At 39.4% G+C, this 25,807-nt stretch overlaps 1 protein-coding gene across 2 annotated transcripts in view; it reads right to left on the bottom strand.

Annotated features, from left to right (window-relative positions):
• Positions 1-25,807, bottom strand: part of sorl1 (sortilin-related receptor, L(DLR class) A repeats containing) — a 59,644-nt gene that overhangs the window by 21,696 nt on the left and 12,141 nt on the right. For both annotated transcript variants that reach the window (XM_086124981.1, XM_086124982.1), the window contains exons 4-18: positions 24,262-24,423; positions 22,162-22,229; positions 16,117-16,297; positions 12,723-12,824; positions 12,406-12,575; positions 10,811-11,003; positions 9,367-9,484; positions 6,201-6,274; positions 5,717-5,805; positions 4,749-4,927; positions 3,078-3,264; positions 2,125-2,253; positions 1,227-1,312; positions 636-808; positions 136-267 (exon numbers count right to left, since the gene is read on the bottom strand). In XM_086124981.1, the coding sequence (XP_085981107.1) occupies positions 136-267; positions 636-808; positions 1,227-1,312; positions 2,125-2,253; positions 3,078-3,264; positions 4,749-4,927; positions 5,717-5,805; positions 6,201-6,274; positions 9,367-9,484; positions 10,811-11,003; positions 12,406-12,575; positions 12,723-12,824; positions 16,117-16,297; positions 22,162-22,229; positions 24,262-24,423 (2,043 nt within the window). The remainder of the gene's footprint in view (positions 1-135; positions 268-635; positions 809-1,226; positions 1,313-2,124; positions 2,254-3,077; positions 3,265-4,748; positions 4,928-5,716; positions 5,806-6,200; positions 6,275-9,366; positions 9,485-10,810; positions 11,004-12,405; positions 12,576-12,722; positions 12,825-16,116; positions 16,298-22,161; positions 22,230-24,261; positions 24,424-25,807) is intronic.

The raw sequence follows: 25,807 nt of genomic DNA, 5'->3' as shown, positions 1-25,807 counted from the left end.
CTTCTGGGTTCTTTCACGAACAAGCCGCGCAACCGTACATGTAGTTTTTGACCAGTGACATTACGCTTACGAACCAATTTTCAAATATACATTATACAACTTTATAATGTATCAAGTTAAATACATGTTGTGTACCTCAATTTTCTGTGCGCCAGCATCAACCCAGTAAAGCAATCTGCTGATGGGGTCAAAAGCCAAGGCCTCCACGTTCTGCAGGTCCTTCCTTACTATAATCTCCTGACCTGTGCTGCCATTTAGACAGAGACGCTGCAATAGGAAACATCGGAGGAATTGTTTTAAGATGCCTTCAAATAAAACAACATTGGAAAATACAACAATAAAAGGTCATATGACCTTGAAGACTTATATCAAAGCTTGCCTGTTTGTGAGTCCCTCTCCACATAATGCCAAACTTTGTTTTAAACACAGTTAACTGCTCACATGATCATTTTAAGGTGATGCATAGTCCCCGTCGTGATTACTCATTTGACTGCTGCTACAGTACATGAGAAATTTTGGATCAAGTAGAAGAGATAGGAAGAGTATGGTAAGCTTGGATATGATTCAAAATTAGTTCTATGTGGTCCCTTCAGTTCCTGTTAGTTAACTGTGTCACGGAGGAATGACTCTCAAACCTGGATGGTATCCAGCAAGATGTCAGCCCAGTATAGGCAGTTCTTGTCATAGTCAAAGTCCAGAGCCACGGCCTCCTTTAGGCCCACCAGAGGGAGGATCTGGTCAGTGCCGGTCGCCAGGTCATAGCGATGGATCGAGTTCCTCACAGCATACAGGATGAACTCGTTACTCTCTGTATGAACGTAAAATAAATGGCTAAATGGTGAGAAATTGATGAACAGAGGACATTGATCACTGTCAAATAAGATTGGTACAGATTAATGCGAAGGGATACCAGTTTCAAACTGATTTTTGATATCATGATTTTTTTAAATCAAATTGCCTCTAACAATATTAATAATTTATAATGTTATTATAATTACCGGTATTATTTATATTAATTTATGAAAACCATGTCCCATCACTGGCTACTCATGTTGCTCTTTGGGACTACCCAGTGCCCATGAGCACAACGTCGTTGACCCTTGAGCTTGAGCTTATCCTATTTGACCGTGGGCAAGAAGCGATGTACACTACTGTGAATGGTCACCAACAGTCAGTTGCAGGGCAATGTGATTAATTATCACAAATAAAATGAAAGATGCAGTTACCTCCAACAGGACAAGGTATCATCTCTCCGTCCAGTCTGGCCTCCACATCCCCTCCAGTGCAACTGTCCCCTGGTACTTTCCTATATCTGTGGCAGGACAGAGATTGGCTAAGAGTTTTCAGTAGTCTGACACTTGGTGGTGCTATTGACAAAGTGGTAAATATGAAAGAATCGCTCATTTGTATGTAAAAGATGACAGGTGGAGTTGTACAGTCTGCTCATGTTTTATGATTTTACTAAGTAAACTTAAAGGTACTGTAGCAGTAATGATAATTAATTGGTTGGGTTTTTATTAGTTCTGTACATAAGTTTGTATATTTCAGCCCAATGTGAAAAGAAACTGCTTATATTCAATGCAGTATAGTTGAATGTAAATATTGTCAAAACTATTGCTGCGGGACCAGTATCCTGTATTTTAGTGGTACAGATCATTTTTTAAAACGACATCAATAAGAAAACATGGCATTTGCATTTGTATGGTTCATGTCCATGTTTGTGACCAGTTCTCAGAGCTTTGTTACAGCTGCAGCGGTTGTGAAGGCTCTATATAAATAAAGCTGTATTGTATTGTATTCACTTTAGCATACCCCCATCTAGTGGCTGCGTAGCACAACCGCAGCCGTTATTGTAGCTTCTATTCTATGAGCCTTTTTATGCAGTGTGCCCTATATATGACAGCAGTTTTAAAATAGGCCATTCATTGAAGGTGCGCCTTATGATCCGAAGCGGTTTATAGTGCAGAAAATATAGTACTGTACCTTAAGATTAGGAAAATGAATGTCAATGTGAAATAATCACTAATGATTGAAATGCTGAGGAAATGCCAATAACTCAGCACACATGAATTCAAATTCCAAGTTGCAATGGTTGCACTGTAAAGTTAAAAACTAGCGGCTCACCCTTTGCTGTGCCGGTAAGTGGTGCCAACAGGACATGGTACTGGAGGAGCATGAAGGTCACCTGAAAACTCAGGGTCAGGAGCACACACTTGCAGAGACAAGTCCTCACTCAGCTTGAAGCCATAGTCACTGCAAGGAGGAAGAGGCGAAAGAAACATGCTTACCATCTGACCTATTTTTAACATGCAATTCAAAAAGGACTCATTATTATAGTCATGATGGAAGCTCCAGGAGCGATAAACTAGCTCATCAAAAGCAGTAATTTAATTTGAAAATAGCCATGCCAGCAAGCGGCAGGTTCAAGAACTTTCTTTCAGACTTTTGCAGTCATCTGCACTGTCCTTGATCCCCCTTTACAATATACCCAAGTAACGTTTGGAATCCTAATGAAGACAAATAATTAAAGAAATTGGTTCCAACAGCTTTATCACCAGAGAAGAAATACTGTAGATTCTTTCAACTGCGGTGAGTGGGATGGCCAGCGTTACATGACAACTCACCCAGGAGTGGCCATAAGATAACATGCGAGTTCACACACAAATCTTACTTTAAGTTTTTCCAAGGGTGCCCAACCTTTGTGACCCAATATGTACTTTTGAATGGCAACATGGCAGGCTGCATTAGCTAACCTCATATCACTTTTTCTTGTTATCATACAACCACTAGAGCTTACCTATCCTGAAAAGGACAGTATATTTTTTCTTTATGTCTGAATGAATTATGTGATGATGCGTCTATTGAAATGAACAAAAACAAATGTAGTACATTTCAGAATGTTTTTCAATTTGTATTCACAGAATGAAAGCGGCGTCTCGTCAACGTATGCTATTGAAAGCTTCTGAATTCAGAACTTGCTTTTTATTCTCCATAAAGAATAAATTTCCGCACTAAAGCATGTTTGATGTTGCTCTTTGTTGGTGTCACGAGTATTGCATGCATGCATGGGCTCTCACCATTCATAGTCCTGGCGGGAGCAGGAGCAGTTAGACATGGTGACCGGACGGTCAAAGTCCTCGCCGTTGAAACATTTAGCATGAGGTGTTCGTCTTATAAACGTGATCTCTCTGCCCAAAAGACACTCATTACCATGTTCATCTGAAGGAGACCAATGCTTGTAGTCAGCCTCAGCACATGGAACACCTGGACAAAAGAGAATGGTGGTGGTCAGTTTGTTAACCATTCTTGTTAGTATGACAGGCAGTGCATGACTTAGATCAGGGGTGCCCATTACGTCGATCCTGATCTACCGTTAGATCTAAGACAGGTCCCAAGTAGATCCGAGGAGTGTCGAGGAGAAAAAAACAAACAACCGTTTGTGTGTCTTTGTACATGTTAGTAATATATTTTTTGTGTTAATGTACGCTGCACCCTAATCATCATATCAGTCTCATTTTCACAAAAAAATATTTAAAAAATAAAATAAAGCAGGTAAATCTTTAACCTACGGTGGCACGTGACCTGCGTCACCAGAAGTTGTTCGCGGTCAGCAGTCTGCAATTGCAGCTTGTGATCAGAGTTGTTGTTTATTGTCATTATTCCCATTCGGAGTTTGCTTCGTGTACAATTCACCGAGGGCACGGGCAAAGAATAGGAATCTAGGAGGGCCCAGGGAAGCACTTTAAAACGGTACGTGTGAGCTACGATAGTTAACTCATTCACTCCCAAAGACGTTTTTAAACGTCTTTTCAGACTTGGTCCAGAATTGACTGGTACTGAATAAGTTAACGGGCTGCAAAAGTGCATCGCATGCCTCAGTTTCAGACTGTTTCTCATTATGGTGTGTGTGTGTCTTTGTGTGTGTGTGTGTGTGTGTGTGTGTGTGTGTGTGTGTGTGTGTGTGTGTGTGTGTCTGTGTGCGCGCGCGTGCGTGCCGGTAAGGGTAGATCCCGGGAGGTTAATTGATCGAAAAGTAGATCTTCGGTCCAAAAAGTTTGGGCACCCCTGACTTCGATTAAAGACCTCAAGTCAAGAAATAATGTATTTGTTCTGTCTGATCTGAATCTTGGTAGATTCAGAAACTTTATTTATTCTCATAAAATTATTCTCAAAACTGTGGTGGAAAAAAAATATGTAAGCACTATTATGGCGTGTTCTAAGTATAATATTGAGGGGGGAAATAATTATATCAATTTTGAATAAGATTATAAAATAAAATGAGGAACAAGGGAATGACTGCAATTCTAATATTTTGATTCGCATTTTTCGCTTCATGAGAAGGACAAAATCTAGTGCCAAGTCTGACATGCCATGTCAATCCCAACTTTCTTCTGATGTGTGCTTCAACACGAAATTTTATTTCCCCAAGGGATAAATAAGTATTGCACTCCTACTTTTATAGTTAATGATGGAGGTCTTTTACATACTGGGAAAGATTGGGAAATTACACAATTAGTAAATTGGTGAAAATAAGTTAAACAACGTACATTGCAAGGATTACTGCCCTCAACTCAAATCAGAAATAAAAGGACACAACAGGTAAACCTGCTGCGAAGCAAATGTAAGAAAAACATATATAAACATCCATTTACCAGCTGATGCTGCAAAACCCATGAAATATCAGATGTTGAACAACTTCAATTTTCCCTATCCCTCTGAACTGACTCTTCGCACGCAGTCCAACCTACCCAAAACATCAGAGGCGTTGACCTGCAGAATGAGCCAGCTATGTCTCTGGTGGGCATAGGATCCAAAGATGGTGAAAATGGTACTTTTCTCCCCAGGCTCCGTCAGTAACTGGTAAACATACACGTCTGTGTCAGAGAATTGAAATTCGGTCCATGTCTCGCCCTCATTGGTGCTGAACCTGCAGGAACAAATTTACATTGTATTTCTGTAGTTTTCCTTTTTTCTTATTCCGCCCCCCCCTTTTTTTTAAGTGAACACAAATTGATTTTACCCTCCCCTTGGCATTTGATTCGGCAGTGGACAACGGAATACGGACATAGTGCATCCAGAAAGTATTCACTGTGCTTCACCTTTTCCACAGTTGTTATGCTACAGCCCCATTCCAAAACAGAACAATATTTTTTTTTCCTCAAAATTCTACACACACTCATGCACGCACGCACGCACACACACACACACACACACACACGCGCACACACACACACACACACACCCACACACACACACACACACACACACACACATACCTCACAAGTTATGGCTTTCAGGTGAAATTTATGGAAAAGGCTTTCACATAAAATGTGGAATAGGTGATATCCCTTCTGGATGCACTGTAGAATTTCAACTAAAGAATGCTTAAAGATTAAACCAGGTTAACGAGTAATCAGGTAAAAGGAATTCAGTAACTAAATTGATTTCGGGGTTTATCACAAGAACCACTGCTGTCTCTTTATTGTTTGTTTTGGCGCTGATATGCGTTATTCAGCCAGCAAGAGATGTTTATTAGATCTGCAAACCTACTTCATATTCACACTAAATGATCTCAAACCCCAGAGAGGTTGCCTGATGGTTGCTTGTTTTCTGTATGGCTTGAATTCAAAGCCCATCCTTTTTCTCGTGAAACAGAATGAATGATCGATTTTACTTGGAGGCCCATCCTAATAACGCACATCCAAGTTGGACTTACTTGAGATGAGTACAGGAGTCTCCTTGTGGGATAGCCATCAGGATACCGCCATGGTCTCCCCATGTGTAGAAATGAGGACCTGCTAATGCCTAAAAATAAGACCCGCAATAAGTATAATCATGTCAATAACATGCAGTAAAGCGGCAAACCTTTCAGCAAATCTTTATTTATTTTTGCTTTTCAAGCTCTGTCTACTGGAGTGAAGTGTCATTTACTTTTAAGACAAAATAAGTTAGTTTCATATTTGACACACCATATAGGACTGAAGTTCAATGCTTAAACATCTCAATGAAAATGTGCCTCTTTAAATGATTTTCTGGAATGTGAAATTAACGACCCCTAAATGAGAACAAACCATTTTTAAAGTAATCTTCACCAAAAAGGAAGTGCAAGCATGCATGTTAAAACAAATCTTTTTGGGTGGGGGGGAAGCTGATTGATATTCAGTTCAAGATGTATCTGTATGTGTCAAATTTTAACAAACCTCCCTCCATCGAGCTCCTGCACTGCTTGACACATACACATTGGGTTTGTTCGCCAAGCTGCTGCCAAAAGATCCTGTAATAACAGCAGAAAAACATATATCTACTGTATTTAAACAGAACTAAGGTACAGTCGCTGAAATTCATCAAGAGTTTGGCCAGCAGAGGGGAGTGCCTACATATGAAGCCTCATGAAGGCTTATTGCCTCCCTACAGACTAAGAACCGCTTCCAAATTGTATTAGGCTCTATCATGTTAGATCAGGTTCTGTTGCGTGTTTCACATTCTAACACAGTCGACTGAATTCCTTATCTCCATAGTGACTATCATGGCAATTGTTTTGACAATTCAAAAATCTGACACATTTGCCCATTCTGTCCACACGAACTGTCTCATGACCAAGCTTGCGGAGTAATGGAATAACAGCATTACATATTCAGGATACAAAAATATATATAAAACCCACAGCAGTTTTCCATTGCAATTACAGAAAACAAAATACAATCACATTAAAGGTAATTCGATTCAAAATGGGGATTCTTTTGTTTTCACAACCTGTTTTAAAACCGGGGCCGCAAACGCACACCCGTATCCACAATTTATTCGTAGAAGGCGTTAAACAACATGAAAGATTGTCAGTTCGTGATCACAATGCAAGAAAATGTAAAGGATCTCTTGAGGATGTGCCGCCGGGTCATAAGGGAACATTGGCATCGGTGAAAGAGTGTGGAACAAACTGTGATGTGTATTTTAGCCTCTGTGACTCAGCAGGCCCAGATCTCCGCACCCCCACCCCACCACCACCGTCCGACAGCACATCACAGAAATCAGGATTGATGGTGACTGAGAAAAATAACCAGGACTTGAATAAGGACTTTAAAAATAATAATAAATTGGCCAACATTTGGCGACAACGCATATGATTTGGGCAAACCGAGCTGCCATGGCTACCTGCTACATAACATGAATTCTATTTCAAGGAAGTAATCGTGACAACACATCGTAAGTAGTCTAAGCAGTTACACAGCAAATTTGAATGCTGTTCAGTGTGTCAAAATTAGATGAGTAACTTGTTTCTTAATTCAAACATGACTTTGAGTTTCCAGATTATTTTGTGTTCAATTGTGTTGGCCACAAATCGATACATAAAATCCATTACACAAAAACAAACTTTATAGCCCTCGAGCAAGGTCAGTCAAATTGGGTTTTTCCTTTGCATGGCCACACTTGACCATATAATGATATATTCAGCTAGTTCATTTTTGGTGTAATTTCGTGGATTCACTCGGTCACCTGAGAACATGTTTCTGTGGCAAATCCAACAGCAGTGTTGAAACTGGCAAACGTTAACATATTGCCTTTGTTTCTCAGTGACTTATGACTTGGACCAATAGTAGTTTATTCATATTGCAGTTTAACCTCTCACAAATCTGGTGTGAAGAAAATAACTAAGAGTAATTCATACCATGCTTGGTTGAAAAACCATACTAGTTATAATGAGAAACCAGGGGGGACCGTGAGTTCCTTTTTAAGGCACACACTACTAGTTTACAAGTTGAAGGGAGGCAAATTCAAGAGTTTTTAAATACTATTAAAATAATTTGCTCAATATTATTATAAAATATTCATAACTTTCAATAGATTTTGCTGTCATATTTCGAAAATATCAGATGAAATATTCAATTCTTTCCACTGTGAAACAAAATCTTTGGTAAGAGTTCTCCGGTTTCCTTTAGGCTAAAATGAAAAACAGTGATTAATAATATGTCAACTATTTTGGACCTTTCAATGTGAGATTAAGTGTCATTTCTAAAGATATCTGAGGCTTTAACTTTGAAAAAGTACACAAATGACTTTTTTTTAAGATCCACAGACACACTGTTGTTATTATGTGATAAAAAAAGTAAAACTGATTTAAAAACTGCAGCTATTATAGCAGACCATGATTATACATTTTTTGTTGCACACGTCCTGTAGGGCACCAAAGTTGGAAATTACCGTACGTTACAAATATAATAACAGTCATAACACAATATGTCATGGAATTTATTTAAAGTTTACTCCGAATAATTTGCATGGAGACATGTCATTGTAGAGAGTTGATGCACAACACCCTGACACATTTGTGTTTGACCTCTCCAGTGCCTATTAGCTACTGCGGCAGTAGCACTGTAAGACCATCTGTTTCCAAAAGGTCACTAAGTGAATCGTGCCAGCAAATTCAAGTCTCTCCTCTGAACATTGTCTTCCTCATTATACCTAGTCGGAATGTATTTAGAGCGACAGTGTGGAGGAAGGGGAGAGCAAAGACCATAACTGAATCCATGTCTCCTACCAGATGGGAAGAGACAAAAAGGATTCAAATCACAAGTAACGTCTAATTCAACCTCATTCTGAAGAATAAACCCTGCAAAAGAATGTTTATCATAACTATTTTCATTCTTGGCTGCATGACACATTTTCGAACAGTCCCAGGTCAAACAAGAGGTCTAAACCACCTTTGAAAGAGAGTTCAACCACATTTCCTGTTTCAGACAATAAAGGAAGCAAATATTCGACTCGTTGAGTTATGTCGCAAGTTTGGTGTGTTGGGCCGCTGAATGATTCTTATTGCACAAAGGGGAAACGGTGAAACAATTACAAACATTGAATCAAACAAGAATGTGACATGTTACAAAAAAATCCTCAATAGGGCCTCTTCCTGTCTTTGACTGAGATGACTGAGACAATGTTGATGAAAACATCAAATAACACGCCCCCTTCACACAGAGTCCGAAGAAAACCGGAACTTTACTCTTACCTTAATGGGGGAAATTTCAACTCTTGTGGATTAATTACTGTTGGCATAACATTAAATTACCTGAGTAATTACAGTTTTTAAAAAAAGCATCCACATCACCCGCCTCACCTACCCCCCAGTTCCCTGTCGACAAATAACTTTTGAGGGCCATCAAAACATCCTTCCACAGGAAAGAATACACTAGAACCATGTGTGTATTACGCATGTAAACCGAGTCTTTGACACGGCATTCAGCATAACCCCACAATGTCAAACATCGTTTGTCAAGGAGTGTGCTCGCCCGAGTCAGCAACAGTGCTTTGCATGCCACGTGTTTAGCGCTTCATAAAACATCATTTAAATAGAGTGAAAAACAATTAGGATTATACCTGTGGCCATGATGAGTCCCGGTGCAGACTCCTTAGATAAAATGGGAATTCTCCTCAGTTGGAAGTTTAATAGTTGGCTCCAGCGCTGGGCCAGATGGAGCGAGCAACCTTTACTGAGCTGAAAAGGAAAAACAAGAGACGAGAGTGAAATGGTGGTTCATCATGAAAGATTGTTCTCACCATCCAACCATCCAACAAAAGTAAAATTACTTGTATGAGATTGAAATCGTGTTTTTTCTTGAGAGTGCTCAGGAGACGACTGACATTCTCCGTGAATCTGCAAAGTTGTTCTGAATAACGGTTGTTATCCTGACCTTTCATTTTAAATCAATAATATTCAGGTTCCTTGGCTCAAGATACATAGTCCCGACATTAATTGGAGTGTTCCCTCTATCGAGAATTGGGAGTCTGTGTCGCCACACCCGCTGCTTAAGATCAGCTGAGCACGAAAATAAACATTGTCATTCCTCCCTCTGAAAATATTTGTTTAGACCAAGTTCCTCCTGAATATCACAATCTAAGGAAAGAGCTTGCTCGCTCAGTCATGACCGCCTCATCGTCCATATGATTACGCTATTGAGCTCCTTCTTAATTCTACCATACCTAGCTAGTTCCCGTCTTTACTCGGTATCACAAACTGATGAACAGGCACTTAAAGAGTATATTTCCAGTGCTTTGGCTGCAGGACTGATTGGCCAGTCAACATCTCCTGTGGGAGCTGGTTTCTTCTTTGTTGAGAAGAACAAGACTAAGACCGTGTGTGGATTATCGTCGACTTAACAAGATCACCATAAAAAATAAATACCCACTTCCCTTGTTAGATTCAGCCTTCGCATCCTGACAGTCAGCAATCATTTTCTCAAAACTAGACATTCGCAGTGCTTATTATTTGGTTCGCATTCGGAAGGGCGATGAATGGAAGACGGCATTCAACACTCCTCTTGGGCATTTTGAATATCTCATAAGCGCCTTTGGCTTGACTAATGCCCCTGCCATATTCCAGAGTCTAATTAACGACATTTTGAGGGACATGCTGAAAGTTTTCTGTTTTGTTTACCAAGACAACATTTAGATTTTTTTTCTAAAAAGCATTTAAGACCATCGACAGCATGTAAGAAAGAGTCTTCGAAAGTTGTTGGAATATAGATTTTAGGTAAAGGCTGGGGCGGCGGACACGCTGCGCAGCGGCCCCCCGTCTGACAGAGTTGGTCCATCCCAACCCCCTACATCCATCCCTCAAGCCCCCCCCCTCCCCCCATTAAGTACCAGCAATTTAGAATTCTGGTATTGAGTCATTTTTGCCAGCTAAAATTTATGGTACAATACTGGTACCGGTACTTGGTGCAACACTCAGCCCAACACTGAATTCATCAAATTGTGTCACAAAATGTTTGTCATATTAGTGCAATCAGTGCAAAGATGTGAACTGTCAAAGGTGTTGTACCTGGCAATCCACAGTCCCTCCCAGACTGTCAGCAGTGGGTGGCTGAAGCAGCTCCCATGTCCCACCCTTGTCAAACGTGATGACCGACCGCATGTTGCTCTCGCTGACAGTCCCATTCGCGAGTGTGGCAATGAAGACACCTCTGAGTCCCTCCACGCGGTGTAGGTCAGCAAAAGGCTCATTTGCAAAATATCTAAAACAAATGGATTAAAAATTTGTTTGGGTTTGTATTGTAATACAAACAAGTAAGTGAGGAACGGGTTTAATATTTATGGGCCATATATTCAGAGATGCTTAAAGACCCCGTTAAAGGGGCAGTGTGTAAACATTTGTTTAATTTTCATTATATCAACAAAAAAAAGATTAATTTCAATATGCCAAAAAAAAAAAATGCTCTTCCACATTAACGTAATTTTTTTTAATGTAATTGTAGTTGAAGTAATTAATCATTTTATGATATCGGGTGCGCCTCCCCTATTGGAGGCTGCCATGTTTCACCGCCATTTGGCGGTAGGCGTGGATGGTTACATTCTATTATTTCACAACAACATGGCGCTAAATTCTACACACTGCACCGTTAAATTTTAATTGAGATGTTAGTTTCCCTATGAATTATACATATTTGATTATAATTGCTGAAAATGTGCACACACCGAGAACTGTGAAGTACTCAGTTGTGCATTGTTTTTGGATGTGACGGAAATTAACTTTAGTGGAATCCTGCGTTGTATTCGGTGGTGACCCAAATTAAGATAAGAACTGACCGTCAAAAAAAATGTCTTTTGCATTTTTGGATTACAATCGTAAGAAATGATTGAATATTGTCGCATACACTCCATTTCAGTAGGTGGCAGTAATGGACCAAAGGTATTTGCCAGCCGCCAAAAAAAATGGAAAAAGACAATGACTTAGATTTGTTCTTGGTTTTACTGTTTGGTGCTTTCTACCGTCTTTATTACCGATTTGTTTTACTGTTTATTGTATATGTTAAATTGCTCCATGTACAGCACTTTGTATGCAGCGATGGCTGTTTGAAAGTGCTCTATAAATACAGTTGACTTGACTTGACTTGAAAGTAGTAGTAGTAGTAGTAGTAGTAGTAGACTCCGCAGCTAGCTCACTAGTTTACCACACAAAAAAGATTTACTATTTACAGGACCGGTACCGGTCCGTGGGCCATTTGGCACCGGGCCACACAGAAAGAATAAATAACTTTCTTATTACTGTTTTATTCATTTCTGAATCAGTTTTATTTTGAACAATTACCGGACTCTGCAGTATGTCACTAATTGACGCAGGTCAAAGCGCGCTTTTCGGTCACATGATAGGTTACCGCTAAAATGAAACCCAGGAGCTAGCAAAATGCGTAAAAAAAAACAACAAACATCTTTGGAAAGTTTCTTGGGGAAAGGGAAAAGCCCATCCAGGAGACAAAAAAGGAGCCTACGGCTTTCAAGACAAAGAAGGCTGCATTGAATAGACAGTATCAGGACATGCAGCGATGGTGAGTCATATTTTTCATGCACAAACAATATGCACTCTTTGCCAAAATACTGAGTCTAAACAAAATTTTTGACTTTAATCTTTATGAATACCTGATCAGTGTGTTGCTTCTGGAGCCCTCTGGACTGTAATATAGAACATTCTCCAATGACACGGAAAAGGAAACACCCTGTGTGTCTGAGATGTACAGGTGTGTCAGATTGTTCAAGTGATTGACACACACAAACACTTGGTCCTCAGAAGCATCAGCAATGTAGTACTCCTGTCAATCGGGGGGGAACACCAAAACTTTACTTGGACACATTGTGAAGAATGTTTAGTGGTCAGGAAGGGAATCATGTCAAGGATGATGCACAGGATAACATTTGAACTACATAATTTCCTCTCATCCATACAAAAGGAAACTCACTGTGATTGGATGGCGGGTCCTAAATTGGGCAGCTTTCATTGGCTGACGGTTGTAGGAGACCCATAGCTGAACAGATGAAGTTTCAGCACTGCCAATCAGTTTCTGACAATAAATAAATAAAAGTCAGGGTTACTCCACTGATCCCGAACTCTCTAAACATCTTCCATAGAGCCGTAATGTCAAGTGTCACGAATGGCAAATAGCAATTTTCAATTGACTTTACACAAATCTGATCGGCTGGTTCGGATCAAGCAATATTGATCATTGTATGCAAAAGGTATGATCAATTGTTATGTCAGAAGACATTACAGCAAATGAAATCGCGTTAACTCAGAGGACGTTCGGTGCTGCCATTGTGTAGGTTTAAACCGGAAAATTCCAACATTTTTAGCCTTGTCGTGTCAGCAGAAACCCAAGTGTTCCAATTGATGTGGTAAAGAAAGTCAGGAAACCATATTACTTATTACTTAATAGGGGTGTGTAGAGTTTTCAAAACCCACTCTACTGTATAGGTGTCTTGAGAGTGACACTCTAGTATAGGGGTCATCGTCATGGTGCTCACAAGCACCAGGTACCACCCAGGAACCCCACTTAGTAGCCCGAGACGTTGCAATTTCCCCAAAATCTTGTAGAAGTGATCATTTAAAAACACTAGCAGAGATTTACAGAAATAAAGTGTTTCATATTGATATTTATATGTGTCCTACTTATTGTAAGAAATCATTAACAGGATCAGTGTCTGTTTTCTAAAGACATCATCCCATCTAATATTTCCTATAACATAAGGCAAATACTTCACACTGGACCTCTCTTTGTCCCCAAGTGTTAAAACATTACAGCAACAGGGTGTTTGAGCTCACACCAGATTGACAGCAAATGTGTCCATTGAAACAAGAGGGGAGATGAGATCCAAATCATATTACCATCTGTTCCACTGTCTGTTTTTTTCTTCTCCTGCCTCACTCTGCCTTCAAATACACAAACACTGAAGACTGGCAATGTGGTCCGCATTACCAAATGACAAATATTGATATATGCTGTAGCGGTGGTGTTACTTCAGCTCATTGAGTTCATTATGTATTAAGTGAAAACAAAACATGCTTTGGGAATGCATGAGCACGCATAACTAGAACAGCAGGAAATACTGTACATACTTTTTATTTGCCATGTTGCATGATCTACTGGAAGTCATGAAGATTAAAATGAGGAATGAGTTTCATGGCCAGGAAACAACAAAGTTATTGTCTCTACAATCTAGAAAGTCGAACCAGTTTTTCCAACCTGACGTGAGAACCCACATTAATTTCCTTTAATGTTCAAGTTGTGTTGTTCCCTAAAATTACAGATTCATTCCCAACATAATGTGTCAACTTTAAAAATTCTCAGCAATTTCTGCCCTACTTATAAAGGCAGCTTTATTTATATAGCACTTACACAAGGCAACGCGATGCTACACACATAAGCAAAGACACAACACCTCCATTTACAAACACAACAGGTAACAACATGCAGAAGCAAAGCAGAGAAAACAAAAGTAGCTTTCAAAAATTACTACAACATGCATTGACTCCTAACATGAGCAGAAAACTTGAATAACATCCCAACTAACGACTAGCAGTTTTTTTTTTAATGCCGGTCTGGCTCTGCATGACATAAACTGAACAACAAATAGATGGTTGATGGCTTTCTCATTCCATGATGTTTACAAATTAAAGGGACACTCGATTGATTGGGCTGATTATTGAGAATTACCTATTAGTTCTGTGTGCAAAAATGATGTCAGCACTAAAATTCACGCCCTCTTGATTGACACATTAGCCAGACTATATCAGTGAAGTAAGGAGGTGAGCATTGTAATATTGTTTCCTGGCTTGGTTTGTCATGTTCTGTTGTCACCTCGTGCCTGAAAACAGAAGCCAATCGCCACCGTTTTCAGACAATTATCAATGCGAAAGTTTTATTCGACTCCATATGCCATAGGTGTCAAACTCAAGGCCTGAGGGGGCAGATCTGGCCCGCCACCTCACTTGATGTGGCCTGCGGAAGCAAATCAAACATGTTTACTTCAATGATGTTTGCTAACATTTGTATCAAAATTTCAAATTCTCGTATGTAATATAAAAGAGAGCTATTGCAAGTTTTCTTGTTATCAAAAAAAAAATCCTCATTACAGTATCTTATACTATAGTTGAATAAGTATATGGGTCATAACGCCACTGCAAGGGAACCGGTAACTTTAATGTGGTCCGCAATAAAAATTGAGTTTGACAGCCCTGCCATAGGCATACAGATTGACAGTTAACTCCCGCCAGCTTCCGTGGGTAACACCATTGCAGCTGTCGAGGCTGCAATGGCGGTCGCCCTCTTACCGGACCTTCGGTAAAGGGCGAACGCTAATTCTGTTGGGCCAGACATGCAGTTCGGCATCGCGGGGCAAGTGGCCCATTCCAGTGCATCAATTTTGAATATGTTGCTGGCGACAAGCCACCAGAGGTCAGATTGGCAAAATTTCCAAGTTTAAAAAAAAATCCAGCAACCGTGAGAATAGTGCGGTGCAGAAAACAAATGGATGTATGGATGAATTAGAGTGCCTCATTTTGGGAGAGGCGGTGCAGAGCGTACCCACTGAGGTGGATTTAGGAATAAAAGTAAGTCAAGCTAACCTTTATAGATTTAAATTGAATATAGAATGGCCTATGAACAATTCAGTTTATGAAAAGCCTCTAAGAACGCATTGTGTTCATATCTTTGGGAATTAAAGTAAACAAAGATGCATGAGAGTAACTGCACATTAGCTGCTTATTTCCTCATTCTCTCATAAATCAACCATGGAGACGCTTATCCTTGTCATATTTTCAAAGGTTGAAGTGGGCATAAGTAGAGCTGTCCACATAAATGTTGGTGCTTATTGATTGCCGTGTTTGGAAATTTTTAGCAACGTATGATTTTGAATGAACAAATCTTGTCCGGTTCCTCCCTTGACTTACTCCAAGACATGGGAACAGAAAGAGGGGTGTGACTATCTTGCTGACTAGAAAATGGCCATTTGAAAGTAGTTTTTTATTCATTAATTTCTCCAAAACAAAATTAATAAAATTGAAAATACAAGCTAATATTTTTTTCCGAATTAAAAAAAATATATATAAATTGAGCTTGTTAGTGAAAAAATGGAACATTCCGGTCAGATAAGCCCTTTAAGATTGAACTGTATATTCTTTCTCGGCAAATGTGCTGGAAGATGATCTTTCCCGGCACATTTACATGTCTCTGAACAACAATAATTCAGTTAATTGAATATGTGACAATGTTTTTGCCAAGACAGACGACACTGACCGTAATTCAATTAAGCATGACAACGCATACACCACTACAATGTTACGTGAAGCCGTCTTACCCTTGTGGTGGTGGCAAACATGTACTTTTCCCTGAGCTGGAAGCTGTCAACCTGCTCCAGAATAACTTTGCGGTTCTCTTCAGTCTGGAAGAAGTCAGTACTGCTGAGTATGATGGAGACACCCTGGGGCTCATGCCTCTGGACCAGCACTGTTGTGGGGGGGTCGTAGGGCTCAACACCCCTGAAGAGGAAAATGGAGAGAGCACATTAAAAGGGGTCACGTCATATTCATTTGGTTCCACCAAACTTTTTAGTTGCTACCAATAGGTCAACTTTTCTCTGTCCCTCTTTAAGCCTGTATTTATGTACTTGATAATGAAATATTTATCTGTCTGTGATGCCAAGCGGCGGCTATTTTGCCACTTGACCTCGACTGCAAATTACTCCACAGTTGCTTCGGGCTCAAGTACCGTAATGACCAATCACAGCTCATCTGTTTTCTGAATTTGTTCATGTGATGTTCAGAAGCTGAGCCATGATTGGTCATTACCTGAGCCTGAGCAACTGTGATGTCATTTTCAGCCAAGAGCAAGCGGCAAGATGGAAGCCCACTGAGATGGACAATAACAAGTTCATTTTGCTGATTCATTCATATTCCACCTACGTAATATTAACCGTGTTTAGAGTAGTTAAAGTAGTTAAGGAAAGGAAAATTAGAAAGTAGTTAAAAGAAGAAAACACACATCATCACAGTTGTATGCTCAAAGGAGTAGGAAGAAGTAAATAACTTATCTAGTCCTATCCCTTATTATGTAGCAATTTGAATTGATCATTTTTCAAAACAAAGAAGAAAAGAAAAATCTACATATCATCAAATACTTTTACCCTTATGTATACTATACTATTCTATTTATACACCTTTTGGTTTGTATATATATAGTTATTCTTTCTCCTTTTGTATTTCAATTTTCTGATATTCATTATAATTAGCATTTCTTGAATACAATTGATAAGTTGATCAAATCCAAAACAAGAACAAACAGTTATATTACTATATTTTATAAGTATATCAAATTTATCTTCTTGATTCTGATTCATGTAGTTTTTTTGTACTAATCTTTTGAATTTGTTTTTGAACTCCTCCAACGATTTGCTCATTTTCAGGTCCGTTTCAAGCTTATTCCATAGATTGACACCTATTACTGATACACACCTTTGCTTGATGTTTGTTCTTGTTCTGGATTTTTTGTATTGATTAGTACCCCTTAGATGATAACAGCTCTCTCTAATTTCAAAAAACTGCTGGATATTTTGGCAAAGGAGATTGTTATGTGCTTTATACATTAATTTGGTAATTTTGAAGTCAACCAGGTCGTAGAATTTCATTGTGTTTAATTTGATGAATATTGGATTTGTGGGTTCTATATATTTAGACCTATTGATTATTCGGATTGCTTTTTTTTGTAGTTTTAATACAGGGAGTGTGTTTGTTTTACAGGCTTTTCCCCATATTTCTACACAGTAGGTCATATATGGGAGTAATAATGAGTAATATAATGTATACAAGGAGCTCTTACTCAACACATCCTTCGTTTTGTGGAGTACCCCGATAGTTTTGGATATTTTTCTTATAATGTTATCTATGTGTGGCTTCCAGGATAGTTTTGTATCTATTACTAGTCCAAGAAACTTATTTTCATAGACTCGTTCTATTTCAATTGAATTTATCTTTATTTTAACTTGGTCTTTGATTGGTGTCGTGCCAAAAACAACTAACTTAGTTTTTGTTAAATTTAAAGATAGTTTATTTCTGTCGAACCAGTTTTTTAATTTTGTCAATTCATTTTCCACAGTTTTCAGGAGTTGTTTCATATTTTTTCCAGAGCAGTAAAAGGTTGTGTCATCGGCGAATATGGACGCATTTGAATTGTTTTGACACACTACAGATATCATTTATATATAAAATGAATAAATTTGGTCCAATCACTGACCCCTGAGGCACTCCATGGATAATCTTCAGTAAATTGGATTTTTTTGTTTTTGAACTGCACATACTGATATCTGTTTTCTAAACAAATTTCAATCCATTTATATGCTGTGCCTCTGATACCATATCTCTCTAATTTATTCAATAATATAGTATGGTCTATAGCAGTGGTCCTCAACTAGAAAGGCTGTAGGTCCACTTTTTTTTTTTATAAGACCAAGGTCCGGTCCCATGCACGGCGGTCATGGGGAGCAGGGCTATATGCCAATTTAGTATGGTCAAGCCAAGCTTATACAAATCAACACTCCTCACAACCAACCAATAATGGGGTGCATGAAAATAACAATTATTCACTTTGCCAGTACACAGCAAATAATGAGAGGTATTGTGTTGAGGCAGAGGAACTCTTTTATTTTGTTAAGTTGTGCCTGCTTAATAATAGAAATAGCCCTTTTAGGGAAATAAGACATTTTTACTTTAACTTTGTTAAACAGTAGTTGTCTTTTTTTCCCTTAATTTAACAAAAGCAAAACAAAATACTCATTTTACCAAAATAAATACTAAACATGAAAACAAAAATATTATTTTCATTTGTACAATTCCCCTTTTCACATCCCCTCTGAAATCACTGAAAAATATATCAGAAGAGGAGTTAAGAACCATTTTAAATACTGACACAAGGGAGCACAGGAATGTGCAGTGCTGTTCTTCCACTAAAGGTGAATGCAATGTCTGAGGCATGCAAAATATTATTTGAGGACGCCATTGGGATGTTCATTTACCATGTTGCGGTGTTCTGCTGTTAAACAGCTGCAAAGATCCCCGGGTAGACGGGAGCAAAACTCCATTGCTGCCATTAAGGTGGTCCGTTTTTCTCTGAAGCCATATTGATTTTCACTTAATAGCATGTGTTTATATATGAAGTTGTCGAGTCTGCGAGAAAATAATTTTTCTAATATTTTTGAAAATTGTGGTAACAGTGATATTGGTCTATAATTTGTAAAGAATTGTCTTTCTCCACTTTTAAAAATTGGAATGACTTTAGCTGTTTTCATTTTTGATGGAAAAATACCGACTTTAAATGACAGGTTGCATATATATGTAAAGGGTCTCACTACAAATTCTATAATCTGTTTTACTATTGACATATCAATATTAAAACAGTCAGTTGACTTTTTACTTTGACATGTTTTTACAATATTTAATATTTCATTTTGTTTCACAGCAGTAAGAAACATTGTGGAAGGATTTTTTTTCTATGTATTTATCTATTTCAAAAGAATTTATTGGATCAGTAGTGGGGCCGCATAGAGCATATTACTATGAAGAAAATGTTTGTGTTGACTTCCCCTTTAAAGATTCCACCAAAATGGTTCCACAAAATGGACTAAAGTTTTGTCATCCTAAAACTCTTGGAAGTTCTTTCATGTTTGAAAAAATAAACTGGTTCAACTGCTTGTGGTTGATAGGCTGTTTCATAAGGCGGGCACAGTGAGCCAGACTAAATGAAGAGGCTTGACTGTGTCTTATCGTCGGCCTTCCAAGCACCGTGTTTTCCTTCTGAGGCTCAAGAGCTTAACAGAGGGAGCACTGTCTTTGCAAGGCTCTGCAAATCTGGCTTTTAGTCAAAGATCCTTGCTCAACTTATGGACGCGTCAAAGTGCATGTCAAGACTATTTGCACACTCTGTATGTCCGTTCCTTTGAATAAATACAACACCTCTAAGGGTGCTTTCACACCTGTAGTTCACTTTCACAAGTCCGAATCAGTTAATGTGTTTGCAAGCAAGGCCATTGTTGCGCCTGGTTTAGTTGATGTTTACGAAGTGACATTTCCATCCATCCATCCATCCATTTTCCGAACCGCTTGATCCTCACTAGGGTCGCGGGGGGTGCTGGAGCCTATCCCAGCTGTCTTCGGGCAGTAGGCGGGGGACACCCTGAATCGGTTGCCAGCCAATCGCAGGGCACACAGAGACGAACAACCATCCACGCTCACATTCACACCTAGGGTGACAATTCCAAGTGTACCAAAATGTGTCACATCAAATCATGTGACGTGTCAGTTTTGTCTGTTATTCGTCACAAGAATGTAAACAGGAAATACGTTTTCTGCACAGGATAGTGAGTGAGAAGCTAATAAAGCAGAACAAACACCACAAAGTGCAAAAGTGAATTTCGTTGAGTGAACTTTAAAACTGACTTGAGCACATTATTCTTGGTCGTGTAGTGATGGTCTTGGTATCAGAAGTCTTTGCGTGTGCTAACTGCAAAAACGCTAAAACTGAGCAGGGATTGGCAGCATTTGTGTCATAAATTAATATGATGGAGGATCTTGCACACTTAGATCTATAATCTCCAGATCACAGGGGATTACGTTTAAGTGTTGGCCAACAATCGCATTGGTTTGGGGTTGAAACACCACTCAGCAGCAGTAGTTAGTCCTGAGCGCCTCCGGTTTTGGATGTCTCCAGACAAAACTGCCAAAGTCAGAACAAAAACTATTCAATTCTATTGGATGGATCCGCTACGAATGTGGGCGTAATCAATTAATAAGTAATCAAAGGGTATTTCAGAGGGACCCAACTTGATGTGACCGTTCGCCCTGACCAAGACCTGATACCCAGTCCCTGGTATCAGGGATGCTACCCATTAGAGAAGCAGAGAGAAGATAGAAGTACTGTAATTACAATGCATTTTATTCCTGTTTTCTAACAAGGTATACCTTTATTTTTTCCAGTCCATTTTGGACCACGCAATACTTTAATGTCTTTTACAACTAACCATTTAGAGTATAATAAATTATAAAAAGAATACAAATAATAAGGGTGGAAAGAATTCTGGGTCCAGGCAATAGTTAGTCACTTGCAGCTGAATCTACAGATTCCAGAACACACTGCAATGGCTGGCGGAGTCATGTTGCTGTCACACTAGTTGAAGTGACAAGTGGTGTAGATTTTGGATTTGAACCACATACTTTGTTCACACATTTATATTTTAACTTCACTTCGTCGAATATGCTTCGGGAAATACCGGTATATTGTTTTTTTCTCATTTATCCCACAGCTCAGTTGAGCAATGATAAGGATTAATTAAGTATGCCACTGAGTACGGGAATATTTTTCACTATGAAACCCAATTCTTAAAAGGGTTTCGATATTAATTTAGCAATTTTCATCGGTAAAAAGTTATGATTTCTTCTAGAATGAATTTGATACCATTAGTTTTCATGTACAATTAACATTTTAGAAAATGTGGCTCATTTACGTTCGCAAGCTGAGCGAACTTGATTCCTGAGCACATGTGATGTCATTTTCACTCGACAGCAAGTGGCAAAATGTCTTTCTGAAGTTATTAATTGTACAGGAATAAAATCGATGTGATCAAATTCATTATAGACAAAATATTAACTGCTTGCTCTTGAAAAATTGCTGAATTAGTCAAATATCCCTTTAACGAATTCTATTTAACAGATAAAACATCCATCCAGCAGGGACAAACTGAAAAAAGTCAACATGAAGCTTTCAGTCCACAGATAAGAAAAGAATAAGATAAGAAATCCTTTATTAGTCTCGCAATGGAGAAATTCCCAATTCACAGCAGCAAAGTTATGAAAGGAAGAAGTAGAAGAACAAAATATAGGAGGTGCTGGAAAGGCAACCACTCTCACGGCGCCATCTTGAAGTCAAAATAACAAGATAATACAACAGTTAGATCCGAGCATGACCTCAAATTCAACGCAGTGAAACACAGTCACAATGATATGATTATCACAGAATGGATTCAACTGAAACTCTTATTATTTCAGATTTTCTAATACTGTAATGTTGAAAATGTGTTACCTTATTTAATCGCTCAAGCTCGAGGAAACATGAATAATGAGTGAGGTGAGCTGAGCATCAGTTTTAGACGGCATCGACTCTTTTGGTGTCATTTCTGTGAACTAGTGACAATGCGCACACAGTTTCTTACATTGAGTAAACCCATTCAGCTTATGGTAGAGAATATTTTCTGGTCAATGTCACTTTAAGTCAAACATAGTACGGTACATGTTATTTATTAATTGTTTTGACTCATCTCAGTGCACAGCAGGCCTGAGCTCGTATGTTGTTAACTTACCAAAAGTAGGTCTTCACATGCTCCTGGATCAACACCCACGTCTCCCCAAAGTCGTCTGACTTCCACAGCTTCAGGAGTGTGGAGGAGGATGGGGGCGGGGGGTGGGGGTGGAGAAGAAGAAGAAGAGGGGGATGGTGCATTTAAAAAATGTAGGTCATGTTCATTCCTTCATTTTGTCTTTGCACATGTAAGCAGTGGAGAAGTCGGTAGCTGCTAGCTTATTGTGCATCTCACTCAAGAAGAAAGAGAAAGAGATTCCATATAACAATGCAAGCAATGGTTTCTGTTTTGGGTTTCCATTATCTATGTTGGGTACAATAGACTCACGATTACAACATGCACAACACTATCAATGAAAATACTCAAAACAAAATATCCAACCAAATAGGCAGTGGCTCATAGGAATGTGAATTGAAGGGATCGTAAAAATAGTTCAACACTTGTCAAAATGTTAACATTTGTTAATTACAATCACACAATTCAAAATACAAAAACATGAGTTATAGTTCATTAGAAAATTGTATCATCCACATTCTTTTGCCTGGGGGAAAAATAGAGCCACTGACAAAAAATATCTGATATTAAAATGTATAAAATTGTATTTCATAGGCAATCACAGTGACAACATTTACATGCCAATCGTATAGTTAAGGTAAAATTTTCTGGTTTCTGAAGCATTTGCAATAAGCCGTTTACAACGCATGAGTGGACGGAGTGACTCCCGTGTACATGGCAATTGGAATATCCCGATTTCAAAGGCCACACATGGACAACTTCGTGATGCAAATCTCTGCTTTTGACTTTAAGCATCAATAAAACACATTACATTCATGTCACTCACCACACAAATAAAGCAGTTTCCTCCTTACTCCAAAAGTGTAGTTCTGTGCTATGCCTGAATTTTGCTAAACCTTGTGTATCTCTGTTTGTTTTCTTCCGGTGGGTTGCACGCCAGAAAGCGGGCATTCGCATACTTCCTGTACTCAAAACATGAAGATTCCTTGCGTGTAGAACATGTGCAAAACACAAACCAATGTTCCGTTCAAAGGAGGTAACCACATCGCGTTTATCCATTCATCCATTCATTTTCTAATCTTCTTATCTTCACAAGGGTCGCGGGGGGTGCTGGAGCCTATCCCAGGCGTCTTCGAGCAATAGGCGGGGGGCACCCAGATCTGGATGCTAGCCAATCGTCGGGCATACATCGACAAACAATCTCACGAGGGACAATTTAGAGTGTTCCATTCACCTGCCCCGCATGTTTTTGGAATGTGAGGAAACCGAAATACCCGGGGAAAACCCACACAGGCATGGGGAGAACATGCAAACTCCACCCAGGAAGACCGGAAGAATCGAACCCTGCACCTCTGCACTGTGAGGCCGACTTGCTAACCAGTCGATCACCGTGCTGCCAGATCGTGTTTATATGACTAAATATTAAGGTTAGAAAAGGAGCAACCCAGAGGTCTTTTGTGGTTTTTCAAAAACCCAAATGTCAGCACTTATTTGCGCGTTTATATGGCCTTTCAAAACCCAAATACTGTATTGGCAATATTCAGGGAAGGATCACCAAAAACACTCCCATGTTTGTGTATCATGTTTATGTGCGTGTTGGAAGGAAGTGCTTGCTCATTTCACAAAGGAAGTGACTGACACTGACTTTGTTTTCAATGAGGCGAGTGAGCAGGTAGAGAACCAAAGGCAATCTGACAAACTCAAATTAAATCCATGATAAGTTTCTACTCATCTCACGCATATTCACTCTGCAACATTCATATTCTTGTTCAGCTCAGATGCCTAAGTGTTTCACATTAAATCCTGGAATGGTGAAAGAATTTTTCTCATGGTGAATTATTTTTGTCACTTTTTTTTTATTAGTTTGACCTACACGTACACGCTTTGATTTTTCCTCACCAGGTATGCAGAGGTGAGGGATCCTTCATAAACAAACACAACAAAACAGAAAAGAGACATTTCTCTGAGTCGTATATAGTTTGCCTGTTCAAAAGGTCCTTGCAGAACTGAACAAAGAAACCAAAATCAACTTGAACGTTTCTCAAGTTAAACATTCATTGTACGGCAGAGGATGCCATTCTTTACCTGCTTGTTTGGATGAGAGTTGTCATACCCAAGCACCAGGTTGGGTGCTGTGCTGTGGATCAACATGTCTGTTGGTTTGAATGGGAGGGTGAAACCTTGCACACTCTTGCAGAAGTCAAAGGTGTTCCATAGGTAATGGTTGGTGGAGTCAACAAAGAGGTACTGGAACACAAGGAAGCACACGCTTTCGCATTAAAGTCTAAAGCTGTTACACGCAGAGATACTATGAAAATGTTAATCAATTCAAATGTATTCGTTTTATTCGCCACCTCGTATATACAGTTGTCCTCATAAACTTATATAACTCCAGGGAATGTAAACAGTGACGTCAAGATGCATGCACGTCAAGACAGACCATGTGCAAAACCAGCCATCCCAGCTGGCTAACAAAGCCTCAGAGGCTTTGCGGGTTGTGCCATGGTAATATGCTTCGGAGGCGTGCAAAGGCAAGCTCAGACACGATGCTGATTGTTAATGAGGGACACTCAAATGAACGGCCACTGTCCGCCTCTCAAGACACACACGCACGCACGCACGCACACACGCTCACGCACAAACACACACACACACACACACACAATATAAAATCTATGTTTGAATTGAACTTGTTTCAATTCTTTGTTATGCACTGTATACTGTACTTAAAGTATGAAGAACACTTACACATTAACCCACAGTATTTAAATGGCCTTAGTCGGTCATTAAACCATTAATGCCAACGGGAAATGAAAACAGGATCCAATATCATGTTGTTCATGTCTTTACAACTATAACAGATTCCGCTCTTTAATTAGGGGAGGCTTTCCTCGTGGATTTAGTCTCTAAATGGGGAATATTATACTATCCATGAAAAACATTTGTGAGGTCATAAGTCATTGTCACAATCTGTTTTTTTTTCACCAAAATGTGTCTGATGGGTTTGAGGTTAGGCTTTTGTGCAAGTAAAAATAAAAGTTCAGAAAAATCAGAATCTCACCGCCAACAGACCAACAGCTCAAAATCTGAAAGTATCAGATTTCTTAACTGTTATGTGGCGTTTTCATCCAACATCTGTCTGGATCTTGTTGCATCAGCACAAAAGGGTGGAAAACTCATTAAGATGAGTTAGCTAAGTAATCTGAAGGGGTGTTCACACGGCACACATTTGCTCCGGCGCTGCACCGATGTATTTTGTTGCGATATATTTTGCACCGCAGCAAATTGTGTGGAGCGTTCACACGTACAAAGCCGCTGAGCGTGTCAGCGACCGCACAGCGTCGGTGCAGCCCCACTTGCGTTCACACGGCAGTTTCTGCAGCGGAGCAAAACGACAGAAAACAAATGAGCCGTCGTGTTGGTTCTTTTTAAAACGTATACACAACTCAAGCGACTACTGGACAGGCACGTCCTTCTCCTTCTCGGTCTCCGTGCCTTCTGCTCGAGAGTGACCGCCCCCGAAAACGTAAATCAACGATGACTTCAATGACACTCAGAAAAGCAAACACGTAATGCGCCAAACAGAAAATCAAGAGAGGAAATCGCAAAATAAATTATATGGGGGGCGGGG

The sequence above is a fragment of the Hippocampus guttulatus genome, chromosome 12 (genome assembly GCF_054856545.1).
Source record: "Hippocampus guttulatus isolate MCC_2025c chromosome 12, RoL_Hgut_1.0, whole genome shotgun sequence".
Classification (NCBI taxonomy): domain Eukaryota; kingdom Metazoa; phylum Chordata; class Actinopteri; order Syngnathiformes; family Syngnathidae; genus Hippocampus; species Hippocampus guttulatus.
This window is presented reverse-complemented; position numbering and strand designations above follow the sequence as displayed.